Consider the following 16,418-nt stretch of genomic DNA (forward strand, 5'->3'; position numbering starts at 1 on the left):
TCATGTAGTCCCAACCCCCTGCCATGGGCAGGGAAACCTTCCACTAGGTTTCTGTTAGGTTGCCCAAGGCCCCATCCAACCCGGCCTTGAACACCACCAGGGAGAGGGCAGCCACAGCTTCTCTGGGCAACCTGTGCCAGGGCCTCACCACCCCCACAGTAAGGAATTTTTTCCTAATTTCTAATTTATCCTACCTGCGCCTCTTTTAGTTTAAACCCAATCCCCCTTGTCCTAACACTACACATTCCTGATAGAGAGCCCCTCTCCATCTTTCCTGTATGACCCCTTCAGGTACTGGAAGGCCACTATAAGGTCTCCCCAACACCTTCTCTTCTCTAGGCTGAATGAGCCCAGTTCTCTCAGCCTGTGTTCATAGGAGATGTGCTCCAGCCTTCTGATCATCTTGGTGGCCCTCGTTTGGACTTGTTCCAAAAGCTCATTATCTTTCTTGTACTGGGGACCTCAGAGCTGGACACAGTACCCCTGGTGGGGTCTCACCAGAGCAGCGGGGCAGAATCACCTCCCGCGACCTGCTGGTCACACTTCTTTCGATGTGGCCCAGGATCTGCTTGGCTGCAAGTGCACATTTCTGGGTCATGTTGCACTTTACATCAGTCAACACCCGTAAGTCCTTCTCCTCAGGACTGCTCTCAATTCATTCTCTGCTCAGCCTGTAGTTGTGGTGAGGATTGTGCCGACCCATGTGCAGGACTTGCACTTGGCCTTGTTGAATTTCAATTGTTTGCATAGTCCCACCTCTCAAGCCTGTCAAGGTCTCTCTGGATGACATCACTTCCCTTCAGTGTGCTGACCTCTCCACACAGCTTGGTGTTGTCAGCAGACTTGCTGAGGGTGCACTCTATCCCACTGTCCATGTCCCCCCACAAAGATGTTAAACAGTGCCTCCAATGCAGAGCTCTTTCTCTGTGTATTACAGTCCCTTCAACATTTTTACTGTCAGTTCTCCCGTTGCTGAAAGTGTTCTCTCAGAAAATAGCTGTTGAACAAAAGAATTAACCAGACTTATGTGAAAAACATAAAACTATTTATATGTACAAATGCCACTTCCTGGGTTTGCAACAAATGACAGTTGCTTTGTTTGTTTTGTTATGTAAATTGAAACATACATAATATACAGTTCTTGAGACAAGAATGCTAGTTACAACTATAAATTAAATTCCTGTGGAACTCCTCGATTCCCACAACATAAAGCTGGCCAACAAATTTACACAGCTTCTACCTGCAAGGAATTGCATCTATCTGTGAAAGATCCTTAACGCTGAGACTTATAACTGGTAAAGCCACATTTAGCTTAGCATTAGTAGGAACACCAGTAGTCACAAAGTCCTGGGTATTTCAGTTGTGTTGATTAAATCAGTTATTTGGACGGTTTAAATTCCATTGTGAAAAGTTGTAGGGGCAAGTTTGCCTGAAGTTCCCTTGAGCAGAAATGGCAGTATTACTTGGCAAGTCTTTCAGTATAGGCTATTTTCATCTGGGTACCAGTTTTATGTAGAACATACAATTGTAAGTTTGGTAGTAAGATACTTATTTACAAATAAAATATTTAGAATTTCTAGCTACTGACCTATTTGTAACCTTTTGAATGCGTTAAGAGCTTTGGAAGTGGAAAATAGTATCTTCTATTCAAAGTTTTCCTTGTATTTCCTGAGAGGAGGCCTTGTGTAAAATAAGTACTTTTAATCTTGCTGGAAGTGTGTGATTCCTAATTTTAAGAACTGGAAAGATAAATCCTATACATCAATGACTATTAAATTCAGATGCTTTCCTCACTCTCGCTTTCTTTAAAGGTGTATTTGTTTATGACAGTAATACCATGTTTCCAATCCGTTGCCTGTAAATCATCCCTGAGGATGGAGAACTTCATTCTGTATGAGGAGATTGGAAGAGGAAATAAGACCATTGTTTATAAAGGAAGAAGAAAGGGGACCATTAATTTTGTTGCCATTCTTTGCACTGATAAATGCAAAAGAGCTGAAATCGCAAACTGGGTAAGTAATGTTTGGGGTTTCTTTCCTGCTAAATATGGGAAAAGATACAGCTAAGAAAATCCTTGTAGCACAGGTAACATGAAAGAAAAATACCATTTGCTTCTCTACATGCTATTTGTCACCATTTAGATCAGCAGTTTAAAATTTTAAATCCTTGAATTAGAGTCTTATTTTAATGTATTTATTTCTTCATCTGATTTTATTGTTGCATAATCACACACATAAACCCATGTTTACAGGTTTACTGTTTCTAGGATGTGTCAGAGAACTTGTAAAAACAGTTACTTGTGGATAGTAGTTTGCTTTATCAGTTGTCCCAGTAAATAATCAGCTTCTTATTTACCAAGAAACAAATATTTTTGATGAAGGAATAGCATTTAAGATAAATCTATTCTGGTTTGTAAAAGCTCAGCAAAGTTTTAGACATATTATACTTTCTGGAAAAGAAGCTAGCTGATACAGTTAGACATTTCAATTATTTTATTTTTCCAATAGATATGTTTTGTTTCTGTGATGGGCTAACCCTGGCTGCTGGCTAGGTGACCACCAAAGCTGCTTTATCACTCCCCTCTTCAGCTGGAAAGGGAACAGGAGATCTAACAAAAAACTCATGTGTTGAGATAAGGCATCATTCACCAATTACTGTCACAGGCAAAATAGGCTCCACTGGGGGAAATTAATATAATTTATTCCCAGTCAAATCAGAGTAGGGTAATGAGAAATAAAACCAAATCTTAAGACCCCTTCCCTTACCCATCTCTTCTGCCTGGGCTCAACTTTACTCCCAGCTTTCTCTACCTCCTCCTTGCCAGCAGCCCAGGGGGCTGGAGTCACTTCTTCACACATTGTCTCTGCTGTTCCTTCTCAGGGGAAAGATTCCTCATGCTCTTCCCCTGCTCCAGCATGAGGTCCCTCCCACGGGAGACAGTCTGCCACCAATTTCTCCAACGTGAATCCTCACAGGCTACAGTTCTTCCATGAGCTGCTCCAGTTTGGGTCCCTTCTATGAGGTGCAGTCCTTCAGGACCAGACTGTTCCAGTGTGGATCCCTCACAGGGTCACAAGTTCCCCCAGCAAACCTGCTCCAGTGTGGGGTCCCCCAGCCACAGGTCCTACCAGGATTCTGCTCTAATGTGGGCTTTCCACCAGGTCATAGCGTCCTTTGGGTGCTTCCATCTGCTCTGGCATGTGGTATTCCCTGGGCTGCAGGTGGATATCTGCTCCACCATCAACTTCTAGGGCTTCAGGGCAACCACCTGCCTTACTATGGTCTTTTCCATAGGCTGCAGGGAATCTCTTCTCTGGCACCTGGGGCACCTCTTGCTGCTCCTTCGTCACTGACCTTGGTGTCTGCAGAGTTGTTCCTCTTATATTTCTCAATCCTTTTTGGCAGCTGCTGTTCCCCCAGCAGATTCTTTTCCTCTTCTTAACTCTGTTATCCCAGAGGCGCTACCATAGTTGCTGCTGGGCTTGGCCTTGGCCAACAGCAGGTCCATCTTGGAGCCAGCTGGCATTGGCTCTTTTGGGCATGGGGGAAGCTTCTGGCACCTCACAGAAGCCACCTCTGTAACATGCTCTGCTATTAGAACCTTGCCATGCAAATGCACTACAGTCTCATATTCCCTCTCACTGTTTCAATGATAATTTATTGGGTGATTAATGAATCTGCTAAGTTAAACATTTTATTCTTAGGAGACTGTTTGTCTTAGAAAGCCCTTGGGCATACCTTCACTCTGACAGGATACAGGGGCCTCTGTAGACGTTAGGCATGTAGATGTGATAGATACATAGATTTCTGGGGATTCTTGAATGATTGCTTTTGCTTGATAAGATTAAAAACAATGGAAAAAAGATCTCTTTACATACTTTTACTGTATCCACCTTATTGTGTCACACTCATTTTCTTAATGAAAAAGAACATAGGAATGCAAGTTTGATTCCAAATTCTGATTTCCAATTTGCTACTGCTTTAGTGATGCAGGAAGGTTACACAGTGCTTACAATTTTCAGTTGGGGAACTTCCTTTTTTTTTTTTAATGTATTATTAAATGTATTTTTAAAAGCAAGTGAGGTGGGCAGGATCTGTGAGGGAGGTTATCTTTCCTCAATATACATGTAAAACTAATGTATTTGAATTGGAGAATAATTTTAGTGCACTGAAAAAGGAAAGAGAAGAAATACTTGATATAAAGCTGTATTTTCTCTTTCCTTCTGCCATAAATCCATAGATATTGTGGGTTTTTTTATTCCTCATTTAAGTATGTTAAAATCTTTGTTCTAGGTTCGTCTGGCTCATGAAATCAGACACAAGAATATAGTAACATTTCATGAATGGTATGAAACAAGCAACCATCTCTGGCTTGTGGTGGAGCTATGCACAGGTAAGATAAGGTCAAAAGATAAAAATTTACAGAGTGAGTATCTATAAGAGATTTTTTGTAATGGTTCCTCCACAACAAATACGTAGATCTTTGGAAAAGCTTAGTAATTATCTAATTACTAACTTGAGAATTCTATTTATATATAAAACTTGTTGCTTTTGGAAACATTTTTAGAAATCAATTTAAGTCATATTTCTCCTCTGCTTCATTGAATGTGCATGGTAAATGTTAACTGATGTGATATAATGCAGGGTTTTGGTAGCTGAAGAGGTAAGGCTAATCAGGGGAACTTAAAAATAAGTTGTGAATAGTTGGAGGGTAGATAAGTAAAAATTACTTGAAAAAAGTTTTGTAAAGACTTTGGCATTCTCTTTTAATTTTATAGCACACAATAAAGAGAGCAAGGAGAAAATCAAGCTCCGTACAAATGAATTAATATTCTTCACATTAATTTTTTAAACAAAGGGCAATTATAGGAGCTTATAGTAAAAAATAAAACTTTTCTTCCTGTTCAGTAGAAGTATTTTGACTTTTAGGTTAAGATGTTAATTTGGGAGTTTTGGGAGGATCCAAAACTGCATTAAGGGATTTTCTGAGTTTTGACCGGTTTTCATCAATCTACTAAAGAAATCTTTTACGGCTTTTCCTAATTGTGCTGACTGCATGCTTTAAACCCCAGACAGCATGCTTTACCCCTTGTGGAAAGAAAAGAAGGCCCATTGTGCAAGTGATGTATGCTAAGATTTTGGTTTCTGGAGTTTGTTTCATACTAAAAGTCTGTATTACATGCAGCCTTTTTTTCTATCCCAAATTGTGTTTGAAAAACTACTGAAGGAGAGGAGATACAAGTTCTGGGGAAAAAAAAGTGTTATTCTTTCAGTGAATAAAAGTGTAGTTAATGGCTCATGTGGAGGCTTTGGTGTATTTGCTTAGTCTAACTTATAGGCATATATTTAAGTTAGAAGACAGAAACTCTTTTATGAAGTACAGTTTGATTATCTTGTATTTTTACCTTGCAGTACTGAAGTTTGCTGCAAGGAGAGTGTCTTGAAGATAACTTACTTATAAATAGAATAAAACATAGATTTCTTATTAATTTTGTGTAGCTTTAAAAACTGCTTTTGAAATATGGAAAATCTCTCTCACTTCTCCCAAGGCGACAAAGCTTGCTTCTGTTATCAGATGAAGCATACTTCATTGTTGTTGGCTTTGCTATTTATTTTTCTTCTTAGTGTGTTTGCTAATATTATGGAAATATTCTATATGTACTCTGGTAAAATACAGTATAAAACCCAGTAATTAATGTAACAGAAAATTCTTTACTATGGGTACGTAATAATGGCTTAGGTTTAGAGGAATGACTGATTTACTAAACAGTATAGAAAAGGCTTAGAAAGAAAATAATTTTAAGATTCAGCAATGTTGAGTAATTTGAAGAATATTGTGATGACAGACTTTGTATTCTTGCTGTTCTTTGAAAGAAATTACTGAAAAAAAGGGAAAAAAAGCTCAGGAAATTCTATGATGTGATTCAGAATAGAAGATTTAGTATCATTTTCAGGATACTAAAAAGGTTTCAAAATACTTACAAAAGTAAAATACTTGCAGAAGCTTTCCTAGTCCCTGTTTTCATGTGTAGGGACTTAAATTTGTGTCCATTTTTTTCCCTTCTTTCTAAATGTGTGTGATTCAGCTAAGATATGTAAAAAAGAGGATCTAGGAAACCCATAGTTAATTCTCAAAATACAAACTGTGGTCTTAGGGAAACAGATTTGGTGCAGGAGTAGTAAAAGATCAGATGGGGTTGAAGGAAGGCATTTGCGGAGAGATGGGAACGTGGAGTTTAGGATCAGAGACAGGGACAGGAATGAGGTGAAAATCTGAGCAATAAGTTTGTGGAAACTAGATTAGAAGTCCAAGTCCTGTGGACAGGAACTAATCAAATGGGATGAGTCTGATGACATATATGAGAATCAGTGAGATGTAAAGAAGTGGGTGGTAGGGGAACAAGACAGACTTTTGCAAGGACAGAGAAACAGTAACAGTGAGGGAAGGAATAGACAGTGAATGTGAAGCCCAGAGAAGGGCACAGGTGATAAAGGGTAATGTCAGGGTTATTTGGAAGGCTTTGTAAGTGCAATCTGATCAGAAACAGAGGAAGGTTGGAACTTTGTAGAGATGGAGGTGGTGATATTGGAGGGACGGAGAAGGATCTCTTATGAGAGGATGAGAATTCCAGAGAGATATGAGTAGGACTTGCTGGGCCCGGAAGGTGGGATTTGTGTGTGAAACCTGGGGAGTGAAAGTTTACTCCTGGGTATTTATTTTTTAATTATTATTTTCTCTTAAAAAACAAACACAAGCAAACAAACAAAAACTAAAACCAAACCTAACAAATGATTCAAGAAAAGGACTGTACAGAAATACTGTGTGTGAAGAACGAGCAAAAGAGTTTCTCTGTTGGATGTGGTTGACCTCAGGGCTCCAAAACCACGGTTTTGCTATTTCTGTTATCTGTGAGTTCAGTGGAAAACTGCATGTCATCAGCTTTAGCACTTGTTCACAGGAGTTGATAGTCTCCTTAATTCTTTTAACTCATGCAGCAGATATCTGGTTAAGGAATATGAACAAACCCATTGAGTACTATTACATTGTGACATGACAGTTTTTGGATTTCTTTCTTCCTTTCTGAAATAAATGAATATTAAAGTAATTTTGAAGTCATGTGCTCAATTGTAGTTGTAGTTAAGATTATTTTTTCACAATGTTGGAAATAGGGCTTTTTTTCTGTACATTTTGGATTTTTTAACTATTGGATAATCTCAAGAAATAAAGATCTTTGTTTGACATCTTTTGAAGAAGTTTATATAATGTCCTTGGGAATTATTTTTATGACATCTTATTTATATGCACTAGTTGACTGTGTGTGAACATATTTCAGGTGGTTCTCTAGAATCTCTGATTGCTCAGGATGAACATCTACCTGAAGATGTAGTGCGAGAATTTGGTGTTGATTTGATTACTGGTTTATATCATATTCATAAGCTTGGAATTATTTTTTGTGAACTGACACCTGGAAAGGTAAGAAAAAGGGTTGTAGGGGATTGTATGTAACTTTATGTGTCATCAGCATTTAATTCATTCTTTCTGTTTTATTCTTTGGAAGAAGCTTACCTCAGTTTGGAGGCTAGTTGAGCTTTTCAGTGTAAGTGAAGACAATGAGAGACAAGTCTACAGCTTGAATATTTTATGATCTAATTGATTTCTTTCCCTGTTGAATTTTTGATACAGTGTGATAGATTCTTTTTGATTTGGTGTACTGGTTTTAATCAACGAAGGATTTTAGTTCTCTGTCATTGGACATAGAACTTTGTTAGAATACGTATTGTATTGGGCAACAGAATATTTTGAAATCATACAGAAAGCTAATGAGAGAGTAAAGTCAACTAAACTTTCTTTCTTAATAACTTTCTGTGTTGTTTGGAAATGCCATTTAAAATGCCATCTTATTCTTGTGTAAATATACAAATCTTTATATCATTTCTAATTTGTGTATGTGTGTGGACTTTACATACAGTTTTGTCAAGGTCCATGTTTGGTTTTAATTTATGTAGTAACCAGAATATGACTATACCCAAAACTTTGTGCTTAACAGTAATTTATCAGTAAGTAATCAAGTTGTCCTTCTCTTAAATTTCTTTAAAATCTTGACCAACTGTACTTGGCTGCTGTCACTTGTGGGTCCAAAAGCAGTGAAAATGCATGAATAAAGCATAATGGAGATTATGCCTCTGTTCTTCCAAAGAATGTGGCTGTGAAGTACAACTTTGAACACAAAATGTGGTGTGCTAAAGAAAGGCAGCTTTCTTTTCTCTCTCTCTTTTTCATCTCACTGGAAGGGCTGGTTTTCCAAAAAACATTTTTGGCATTATCAAGCTTTTAGTTACAAGAATAAGCAGTGACTACAGAGACAAAACTCTGCTCATAATTGGACAAAATCTTTGGAATTTGATGCTAAATAAAATTGGAAAGATTAACTTTTTTTCCCTCAAATGAAGTGTGATGTATCTTTTTACTACACCTTTATTTTACTATACATTTTTACTCTAACTTCCTTTTCTGTAGTAACATTGTTATTCAGTTAGAGCTAATAATGAGGAAACAAAAGTGCACGTTAAACTTCTTAAAGGTCCTTTTGTGAGATTGTGTATTTTTTTTGTTATAAGAAAATGAACAGTATTGGTCTTGACTTAACCAAAAACACTGAAAAGTTTTTATTTTATAGTGCTGATCTCTATGATTTAAATAGATTGAGATTGTGATTTTAACAAAATAAATTCATTTACATATTGTTTTATACTTTGTGTTGGAAATTTCAGCAGTATTTGATGCTTGTATGTTGGATTATATTTATTCTTCTAGATTCTGCTGGAAGGACCTGGTACTTTGAAATTCAGTAATTTTTGCTTGGCTAAAGTCGATGGTGAAAACTTGGAAGAATTTTTTACTTTAGTTGGATCTGAAGAAGGTGAAAGAGATGTCAGTGAAGGAACTCCACAAAGATACCTGAAAAACAAATTTCAAGGTATAATTTACTGGCCAAAATTAACTTGCGGACAGAATGAAAAAAAACTTTGTTTGAAGAGAAGATTTTGAAATAAAATTCTTCATCATTCTGTCAGGGCTAACTACATTTCTAGAGAAACTGAGTAATTTTGTTATGTTATCATTTGGAAATATTAATGTGCTTGCCTGTGCCTTTGCAACAGAAACTGTAATCTGTACCTTTTCTGTAAGCAGGTTTTAAATATCCTGCATATAGGGAATTTTTTCAGTAAAATTAAAGCCAAATTTTGTTCTTAAAAAAACTGATCACTCTTCTTAACAAAGATTGTTCAGAGACATCATAACTTACAGAGGGAACAACACCTGCAAGGGAGTAGAAAGAAAAGGAAATTGTACTTAACAATATAGGGTAATAATAACGAAGCTGGAAAAACTTGGAAAAACATGTTTGTCTGTCATAAAGTATATGACATATTACAAGTTTCTGACCTTTCATGCTTCAAGTTATTTTGGGATCTAAGCTTATATGTAGATGATTAGGGACTGTAATATACTTGTATAAAAAAAATTTAAACATTACCTAACTGGAGGTGTCTTATTTTAAATTTCTTCTTGCAGCTTGACATGAAATACAGACATACAATGTAATGTACAAACTGTCTATCCTGAGCCTCTTTTCATTTTTTTATATTATTTTCTTGATATTTTTAGTTTGTAAGAAATACAAAAGCAAAGCAGAAGCAAAAATTCAGATTTAAAAAAACCCCAAACACCATAACAAAACAAATCTCCCAAATTGAGTATATGAATGAGGTCTGAAATGTTTCAAGGTAGCTTATTAGTTACAGATATTAATTCTTGGTTTGGAATTGCTGAGGAGGCTTTACTATTAATTGCTGTTTGATGAAAACTACAGTAGGAAGAAAAAAGCACACTAAATACCTTTGGTCCTTCCTGCATTTCACATACCAGCAGCTAAGTAAAACTAGTAGGATTAGAAAAATGAGAAGATCACTAAAACTTTGGAACTTCAGAGTTCAAGCTGGAATGGGCTTTCCTAATTGATGCACTTCTGGTATTTAGTTGGTACAGGACAATGTATTGGGGAAAAGAAGTTTAAAGGATGTTGCATTAATCACTGTGTAGAAAAGTGATTCTAACTGACAATGAGAGAAAACTTAAACTATCTTGGTTTATAAAAGGGACATAAACAACAAAATAGCATATATAATCTTACATAATCCAGTATAGGAGAGAAGTTTCTTTGAAACTACTTATGTTTGGTAAGTCAGTTTTCTTACACTAAGTGAAGATAATCCTAAAGTTTGAAGTGTTGAACAGGATAAATGCTGAATGAATGATCAAAGCGCGTTATGCATACTGTATTTTGTAGGCTCGCTGTTATACACAGCTCCAGAAGCAATAAAGGGCGAAGACTTCTCCAAAGCTAGTGATCTGTGGTCCTTGGGATGTTTACTTTATGAAATGTTCTCAGGTTGTAAGTTTGTGTATCTATTTAATGTCTGTGATAATGGAAATATGGGTTATGGCCCAGAGTAAATTCTTGTTAGTTTTCTAGTGAATTTAAGACATAGAAAAGCTCAAGACAGGTTTCTAAGATGTCTTGAATAATATGATATAATAATATTTTCTTGAATAATATGAAGTAATACTTTTAACTTGTCCTTTTGACTATGATCTAATTACTGTGATACAAACTGAGCATTAAATACTATGATTAAAAATTATAGCAGTCCTGAAATTCTGATAGTGTAATATTTTTAATCTTCTCAGTATTAAACTCTGGATGCACAAGTTTGGCCTGATTAGTTTTAGAGTAAACTGTATTGCTAGTACAAACCTAGATCATTTGGTATCCTGCAGACAGTACCCATTAGCACTGGCTGCAGCTAGAAGGAAAATTTCATCACAAAAGAGAATTACGGTGCAAAGCTCTGAAGTCTTAATTCACTGCTCTGTTGGAGCAACACAGTTACAGCGTTACTGAGGTTTCTGCCTATGAGGTTTTTGCCTAGACCTCCTCCTGTTGTTGTCTCATTGCCTATTTTTACAGGGCTACCATGGTGTCCTCCATCAAGCCATCTTTGGTGCATGTTCTATCCGTGGTCTCTTTCGCTGTTCATGGTAGAAGAATTTAATCCAAGGTTTTTATTAAATTGAAAAGATAAATAGAATTCAGGATGAGGGAGTTTATTTCTTTTGAATGTTTCCTTAGGTAAATGAGCTGATTGTATAACATTACACCATTTTGAAGTTTACCTAATCTGTGAAATACACTTCTAATTGTTTGCAGGAAAACCACCGTTCTGCTCAGACAGCGTTTCTGAAGTAATTGGAAAGATTTTATATGAAGATCCCTTGCCACCTAGACCAGAGGGTAACATTCTTTTGTATAATAGGGTGCAACAATGATCCTCTTAAAATTATCATGGTTGGGGGAAATTTAATTTTAATTTACACAGATTTGAACTCCACTTTCTTTCTAATAGCCACATGATAATTGAAGAGTGGGTTTTTTTGATGTATGAACAGCATTAGTTTGCAGGCTGAGCACTAATTGGGATGCTGGGCATTTCTGAGAATGTTTTGAAATGCAAAGAGTGCGTATGTAGGATTCTTCATATGTTCAGATTTTTTCAGATGAAATTACTATCCAAAAGAATTTTCTTAGCATTAACTGTCAGTAATGATTTGATCTGCATTGTGTGATGGTTGTTTCTGCTGCTCAGTGCTTAAGTTCTCAAGTGCTTCTCTTTACAGGTTCTGCTTTTCACAAACCTTCTGCCGAGTTCATTAGTTTGCTTGATGGCTTGCTTCAAAAGGATCCTCAGAAAAGGTAAAACCTGTAAGCCCTGACAATTGTTTACAGCATCATTTTTCACCTCTGGAAAAAAAGAATTGCTATAATATTGTATGTATAGTCATTTGTAAAGCACAAAAAATGCAAAAATAATTTCATCTCTCATAAATGACCAAATTGTGCTTTTTCTTATATGAAGATATGCAGCATTAAGTTTTTGATTATCTTTTAATTTTTGTAGCTAGTGCTAAACAGATAACTTTGTAACAAAATGATGCGCTGTTTTAAAATTGGATGGCTTTGCTTTTCCAGAGGGATCTATGTTATGAGGCTTTGATTTATAGCTGACACAGTTATATTTTTAAATAACATAAGTTTATAATTTATAGGGTAGCTCAGACAACGTAAATGTTTAGATTGACTAGGCATTTTCCTTCATTCTCAGTCTCATACCTCTGTGTTACCTGAATTACCCATTCTGATTAGAGGCAAAACATTTTGTCCTGTAAGAAAACATACTTGTTGGTCAAATAAAAGTGAACAAAAGGATTAAGTATTCTGTAGTGTCACTGGGTTCAAAACCTAGTCTGATATCTCTCTTTGGAGCTGTACTTTGTCTCTGCTTTTTCACTTTCTTTGTTGCTTTTCAAAAGGCTGAAATGGACAGATATATTGCGGCACCCATTCTGGAAAGGATCCCTTAACCATTGTGATGATGATTCTGCAGACAGCCGGGGCAGAAGCTCAAGGTACCAAATGTTCAAGGAAGACTTTTTGTACAGTAAATCTAAGTGAATGAATATTTACATACTTTTGTTTTGGTTTTCTTTAAGTTTGGAATTTTGCTAAGGAAGTTCATGTTATTAACTAATTGTTGGAGTGTTACACCATGCTGGGAACAGTTTAGGATGCTTAGGAATTAACCTACCAGTGAACACTGCTTTCAACAGATGCCTTCCTCTTGGCTATAGAATATTAAAAATTTACTTTGTAACTAACTGCTCTCACTTCTTTTATTTGTTTATATAACAGTGGAGCACAGTAATTTTATTTTTTTTTATTATTGAAAGCTTTTGTGGAATCTTACAAATAGGGGTCACTTTTATCTCTACTGAGCTTTTTTTGTTTGTTTTTATGCATTAGGCTTAGAGCATCACAAAGCCTATCAGTACAGCTTCTTAGATTTGTGGTTCAGCTGTATATCCATGCAGATGCAGCTGACCCATATTCTTTGCTTATGACATAAAGCATTAATCTAATAGGGTTTTTTTTTCTAAAATTGTAATACTCTACATGGCTATATAAGCAGAAAATCCCCAAACCTTTTGTGACTAATAGGTTCTACATATTAAAAGTTAGGCTTCTTCAAAACTTGTCCTATTTTAGTGGGTTTTGGTTTTAATTTTAAATCGGGACATGTAGTGTTGATGTTTCTGTTATTTTGTTCTAAATATTTGAAAGATACTTTTAGGTTCTGATGTAGGGAATTAAGGTAAAAATGGTTTTCTTTCAGAATTTTTGTGTTCTATTTTTTTTGTGTGTTCTATTCTAAAATTCTCTCTTGTTTAATACCTACTTCTGATACTAGTACTGCAGTATTTTTACTAACATTTGTTTTAGTTTGAGATACGGGTCTTTGTTCTTTAATTTTATTACTGTTTTCACCACAAAGGTAGCTAAAATTATCAGGATTTAAACTTTATACCACAAAGTAAGTATTTGTTTTAGCAATACTTGTTAGCCTTCACCACAGTGCTCATCTTTGAGAAACTCTCAGAGGATCAGATGAATCCCCTATGAATTATTGATTTATTTGACTTTACTTTTGAGGGTTGTCTAATCCCTCTGGAATACCCACTGAAGTCTACATTAATAGAGACACATGCCAAATGGAAGACACGGGCTTGACATGAAAAAGAAGCTTAGTACTTTTTTCCAACTGTGTGGCCCATGTATTTATTTTCATCACAATGTAGGTTTGATTAATATATGATATCAAGGAGATCCTTCAAGGAGGTTACATGATCCAGTTCCATGTGAATAGCAGAGGGGTATATTAAAAAAACCAAACAAAGAACAGCCAAAAATCAATAAACTTGCAATTGTGTGGCATATAAATCATTAGGTAAAAAAATTCGTTGCTTTTATTGATCTAAATCTAGCCTACAGGCTTTATTATTAGAAGTATATTTTTTGTGACTTTTTCCTGTGAAGATTGAATGGCCTCTTAGGCTTTTAATATTTCTTTATAGCTCTGGTATTATGGGGTATTAATTTAACTTTTCCAGTTTCTTTCACGCAAGTTCTACTGAGGGAGCTAGAGAATTTTTAATGTTCTCCAAGTCATTTGCAGTAAAGTTATTGTTCATCATTGCCATTACTTATATAAAAAAGTATGTGTAGCACATATTGCAATAGTATGCTTATCTAGAGAATGACAGCTAAATCATATGCTAATAATTGCAACAAATCTGATCTTTCATTAAGCAGCAGTGAAGACACAGAATCATCTCTGTCTTGGATTGCCAGAGAGCCAGTGGTTACTCATAGAGATCTACATAATGTGTCATCATCAAGAGCAAATAATACACTGACAGGTGATTCTTTCAAAATAGGTAATATTATTCGTTACATGATTTTGAATTATTTTGTGTCTGACTTTTGTCAGTCTTACCAGTCTTATTCACTATGCTTTATTTAATTTTAATTTCTGAATGCAATTTTGTTTTGTCTTTTCAGTAGAAACTCAGACTGAATTGCGCCCAAAAAGTGCAATTGATGGTGAATCAAATGAATCAATATTTCTTCTCAGGTATGAAAGCCTACAGGATGATTAGAAAACCTCTGAAATCCTTTATGGTTTTGTTGGTTGATTTTTTTTTAATCTCTTCTGTCTCTTCAGATACTTTATTGTTCTTTTTGTAACATTTTGTTGGTTGTCTCCTTTTAAATTTTCTATCACCAGTATACTTACTATTAAGACACCTTTGAAGAGCTGCTAAAGCAGTGTGTATTATCAAAGCAATGTTTTTATGGCCTCATTACACAGTTTTTTGGAAGTAGGCTTTTAATTTCTTAGCTCTCTGTCTAAACAGAAGAATTGTAGAGCTTTCTTCTTACTTCATATATATGAGAATGTTTTGAACATACTTACTTTAAATACACAAGAATAAGCACTCAGCATATGATCCACTAATAAATTCTGCCTGCAGCTTTTCATCACCAGCTATTGGTAACAATCTACTAGGTATTAAATAAAAAAAGTGATTGGTTTAACAGTGATTTGTTTTAGTCGAGACTGGATTCTGAAACTTTGTACTAGCTTTCAAGCCAAGAAGATTATCTAGTTAAATAGATTTTGTTCCTGTCCTCATCAAGCAGAAGTATTCCAGTTTAGAATGAAATATTCTTCCAAGCTTCTTACATAACCTGAATTAGGGCTATTGTGCATGATAGTGTCTCTACTTTTCCAGTTTTTTCAGTTGATTTTAATAAAGTTTTCCTTCTTATCTCATTTACAACTTCCATTGTCACAGCTAAAACCATGCTATTAGTAATTTAAAAAGGCTGTTGCTGTTTTCTTTAGAAAAAAGGCTGCAATGGCATTACATATACTTGGTATAACAACATGTAATCAAATTATGACAAGAATGAGAGTAGAAAAAAAAGCATTTTTAAACCCAGCATATTTTATTTACAAAAGTACATTTATTTTAAAATCAAATTTGAAATACATATGATTTTTAAAAGTTATTCTTCTCTGAAATTATCTTTGCTTGAAGGATTTGATTTCTTAAAGCCACATGTGCTAAAACTGAAGTTTTAAAACATTGAGATTAAAGGAAGATGCTCACCTGGCATTGACACCAGAATTTACTTAGCTGCTGAAGTGGTTAATCTGCTTTTGACAGCAGTAGTTTCTTCTATATGTGCAAAGGGATTAGAATTTATTCGTTTGAACTAGCTCAATTCAGAGGTCACTTGTCTTGTTTTAAACTGAGAAACCATCTGAGAACTGAAAAAATAGGAAAGATTTTCTGTCTCAAACACATGTGAAAGCAAATTAGGTTTGGAAAAAAATCTATTTAATAAATCTACATGTGGGAACCCAGAAGAACTTGATCATCCTCATAGCTAGAAATCATACTTTTTTTCAGTTTAATAAAGAGCTGCATAAACTTCTAAGCAGATCTTGATGTGTTTTTTACCATAGGCATCTGGACATTTTATCTAGGTAATAGAGAATATTTTGGCACCTCTTTGTTGTACTTTTTATTTCTCTTTCTGTTGAAAATAGATAAAAGATGCCTTTTTAACAAAATAAGATGAAGAATGAGAATGACTATGTTAATCATTTGATCAGTGGTTTTCAGGAGTATCTTTAATTTTGTTTGGTGCTTTGTTTTTTAATTTAGTTGCTTTCTTCAATAAAGCTGATTTTCAGCTAAATGTATGTATTATTTTCTCCTAATCAAGAAAATAGGTTCATTTAACATTATCAATTAAATTAATTTTCTGGTCTGCTAATTTTAATAATTACAAAGTTCATTTTACACACTTCTATTTAAGTTAATATATACTACAAAAATTCACCAGCAGCTTTATGAAAATCACAAAGTTTCAGTGTGTTCTGGTCTC

General features: G+C 35.3%; 1 protein-coding gene across 1 annotated transcript in view; it reads left to right on the forward strand.

Annotated features, from left to right (window-relative positions):
• Nucleotides 1–1,859: 1,859 nt before the first annotated feature.
• Nucleotides 1,860–16,418, forward strand: part of ULK4 (unc-51 like kinase 4) — a gene marked incomplete at its 3' end in the record, with an annotated part of 240,969 nt that continues 226,410 nt past the window's right edge. Inside the window, exons 1-10 of the mRNA XM_084260654.1 lie at nucleotides 1,860–2,012; nucleotides 4,294–4,393; nucleotides 7,335–7,474; nucleotides 8,816–8,978; nucleotides 10,353–10,454; nucleotides 11,274–11,357; nucleotides 11,741–11,816; nucleotides 12,416–12,529; nucleotides 14,271–14,395; nucleotides 14,520–14,592. Of these exons, the coding sequence (XP_084116780.1) occupies nucleotides 1,875–2,012; nucleotides 4,294–4,393; nucleotides 7,335–7,474; nucleotides 8,816–8,978; nucleotides 10,353–10,454; nucleotides 11,274–11,357; nucleotides 11,741–11,816; nucleotides 12,416–12,529; nucleotides 14,271–14,395; nucleotides 14,520–14,592 (1,115 nt within the window). The 5' untranslated portion in view covers nucleotides 1,860–1,874. The remainder of the gene's footprint in view (nucleotides 2,013–4,293; nucleotides 4,394–7,334; nucleotides 7,475–8,815; nucleotides 8,979–10,352; nucleotides 10,455–11,273; nucleotides 11,358–11,740; nucleotides 11,817–12,415; nucleotides 12,530–14,270; nucleotides 14,396–14,519; nucleotides 14,593–16,418) is intronic.

This window comes from Gallinula chloropus (assembly GCF_964237585.1).
Source record: "Gallinula chloropus genome assembly, chromosome: 2".
In the NCBI taxonomy this organism is placed as follows: Eukaryota; Metazoa; Chordata; class Aves; order Gruiformes; family Rallidae; genus Gallinula; species Gallinula chloropus.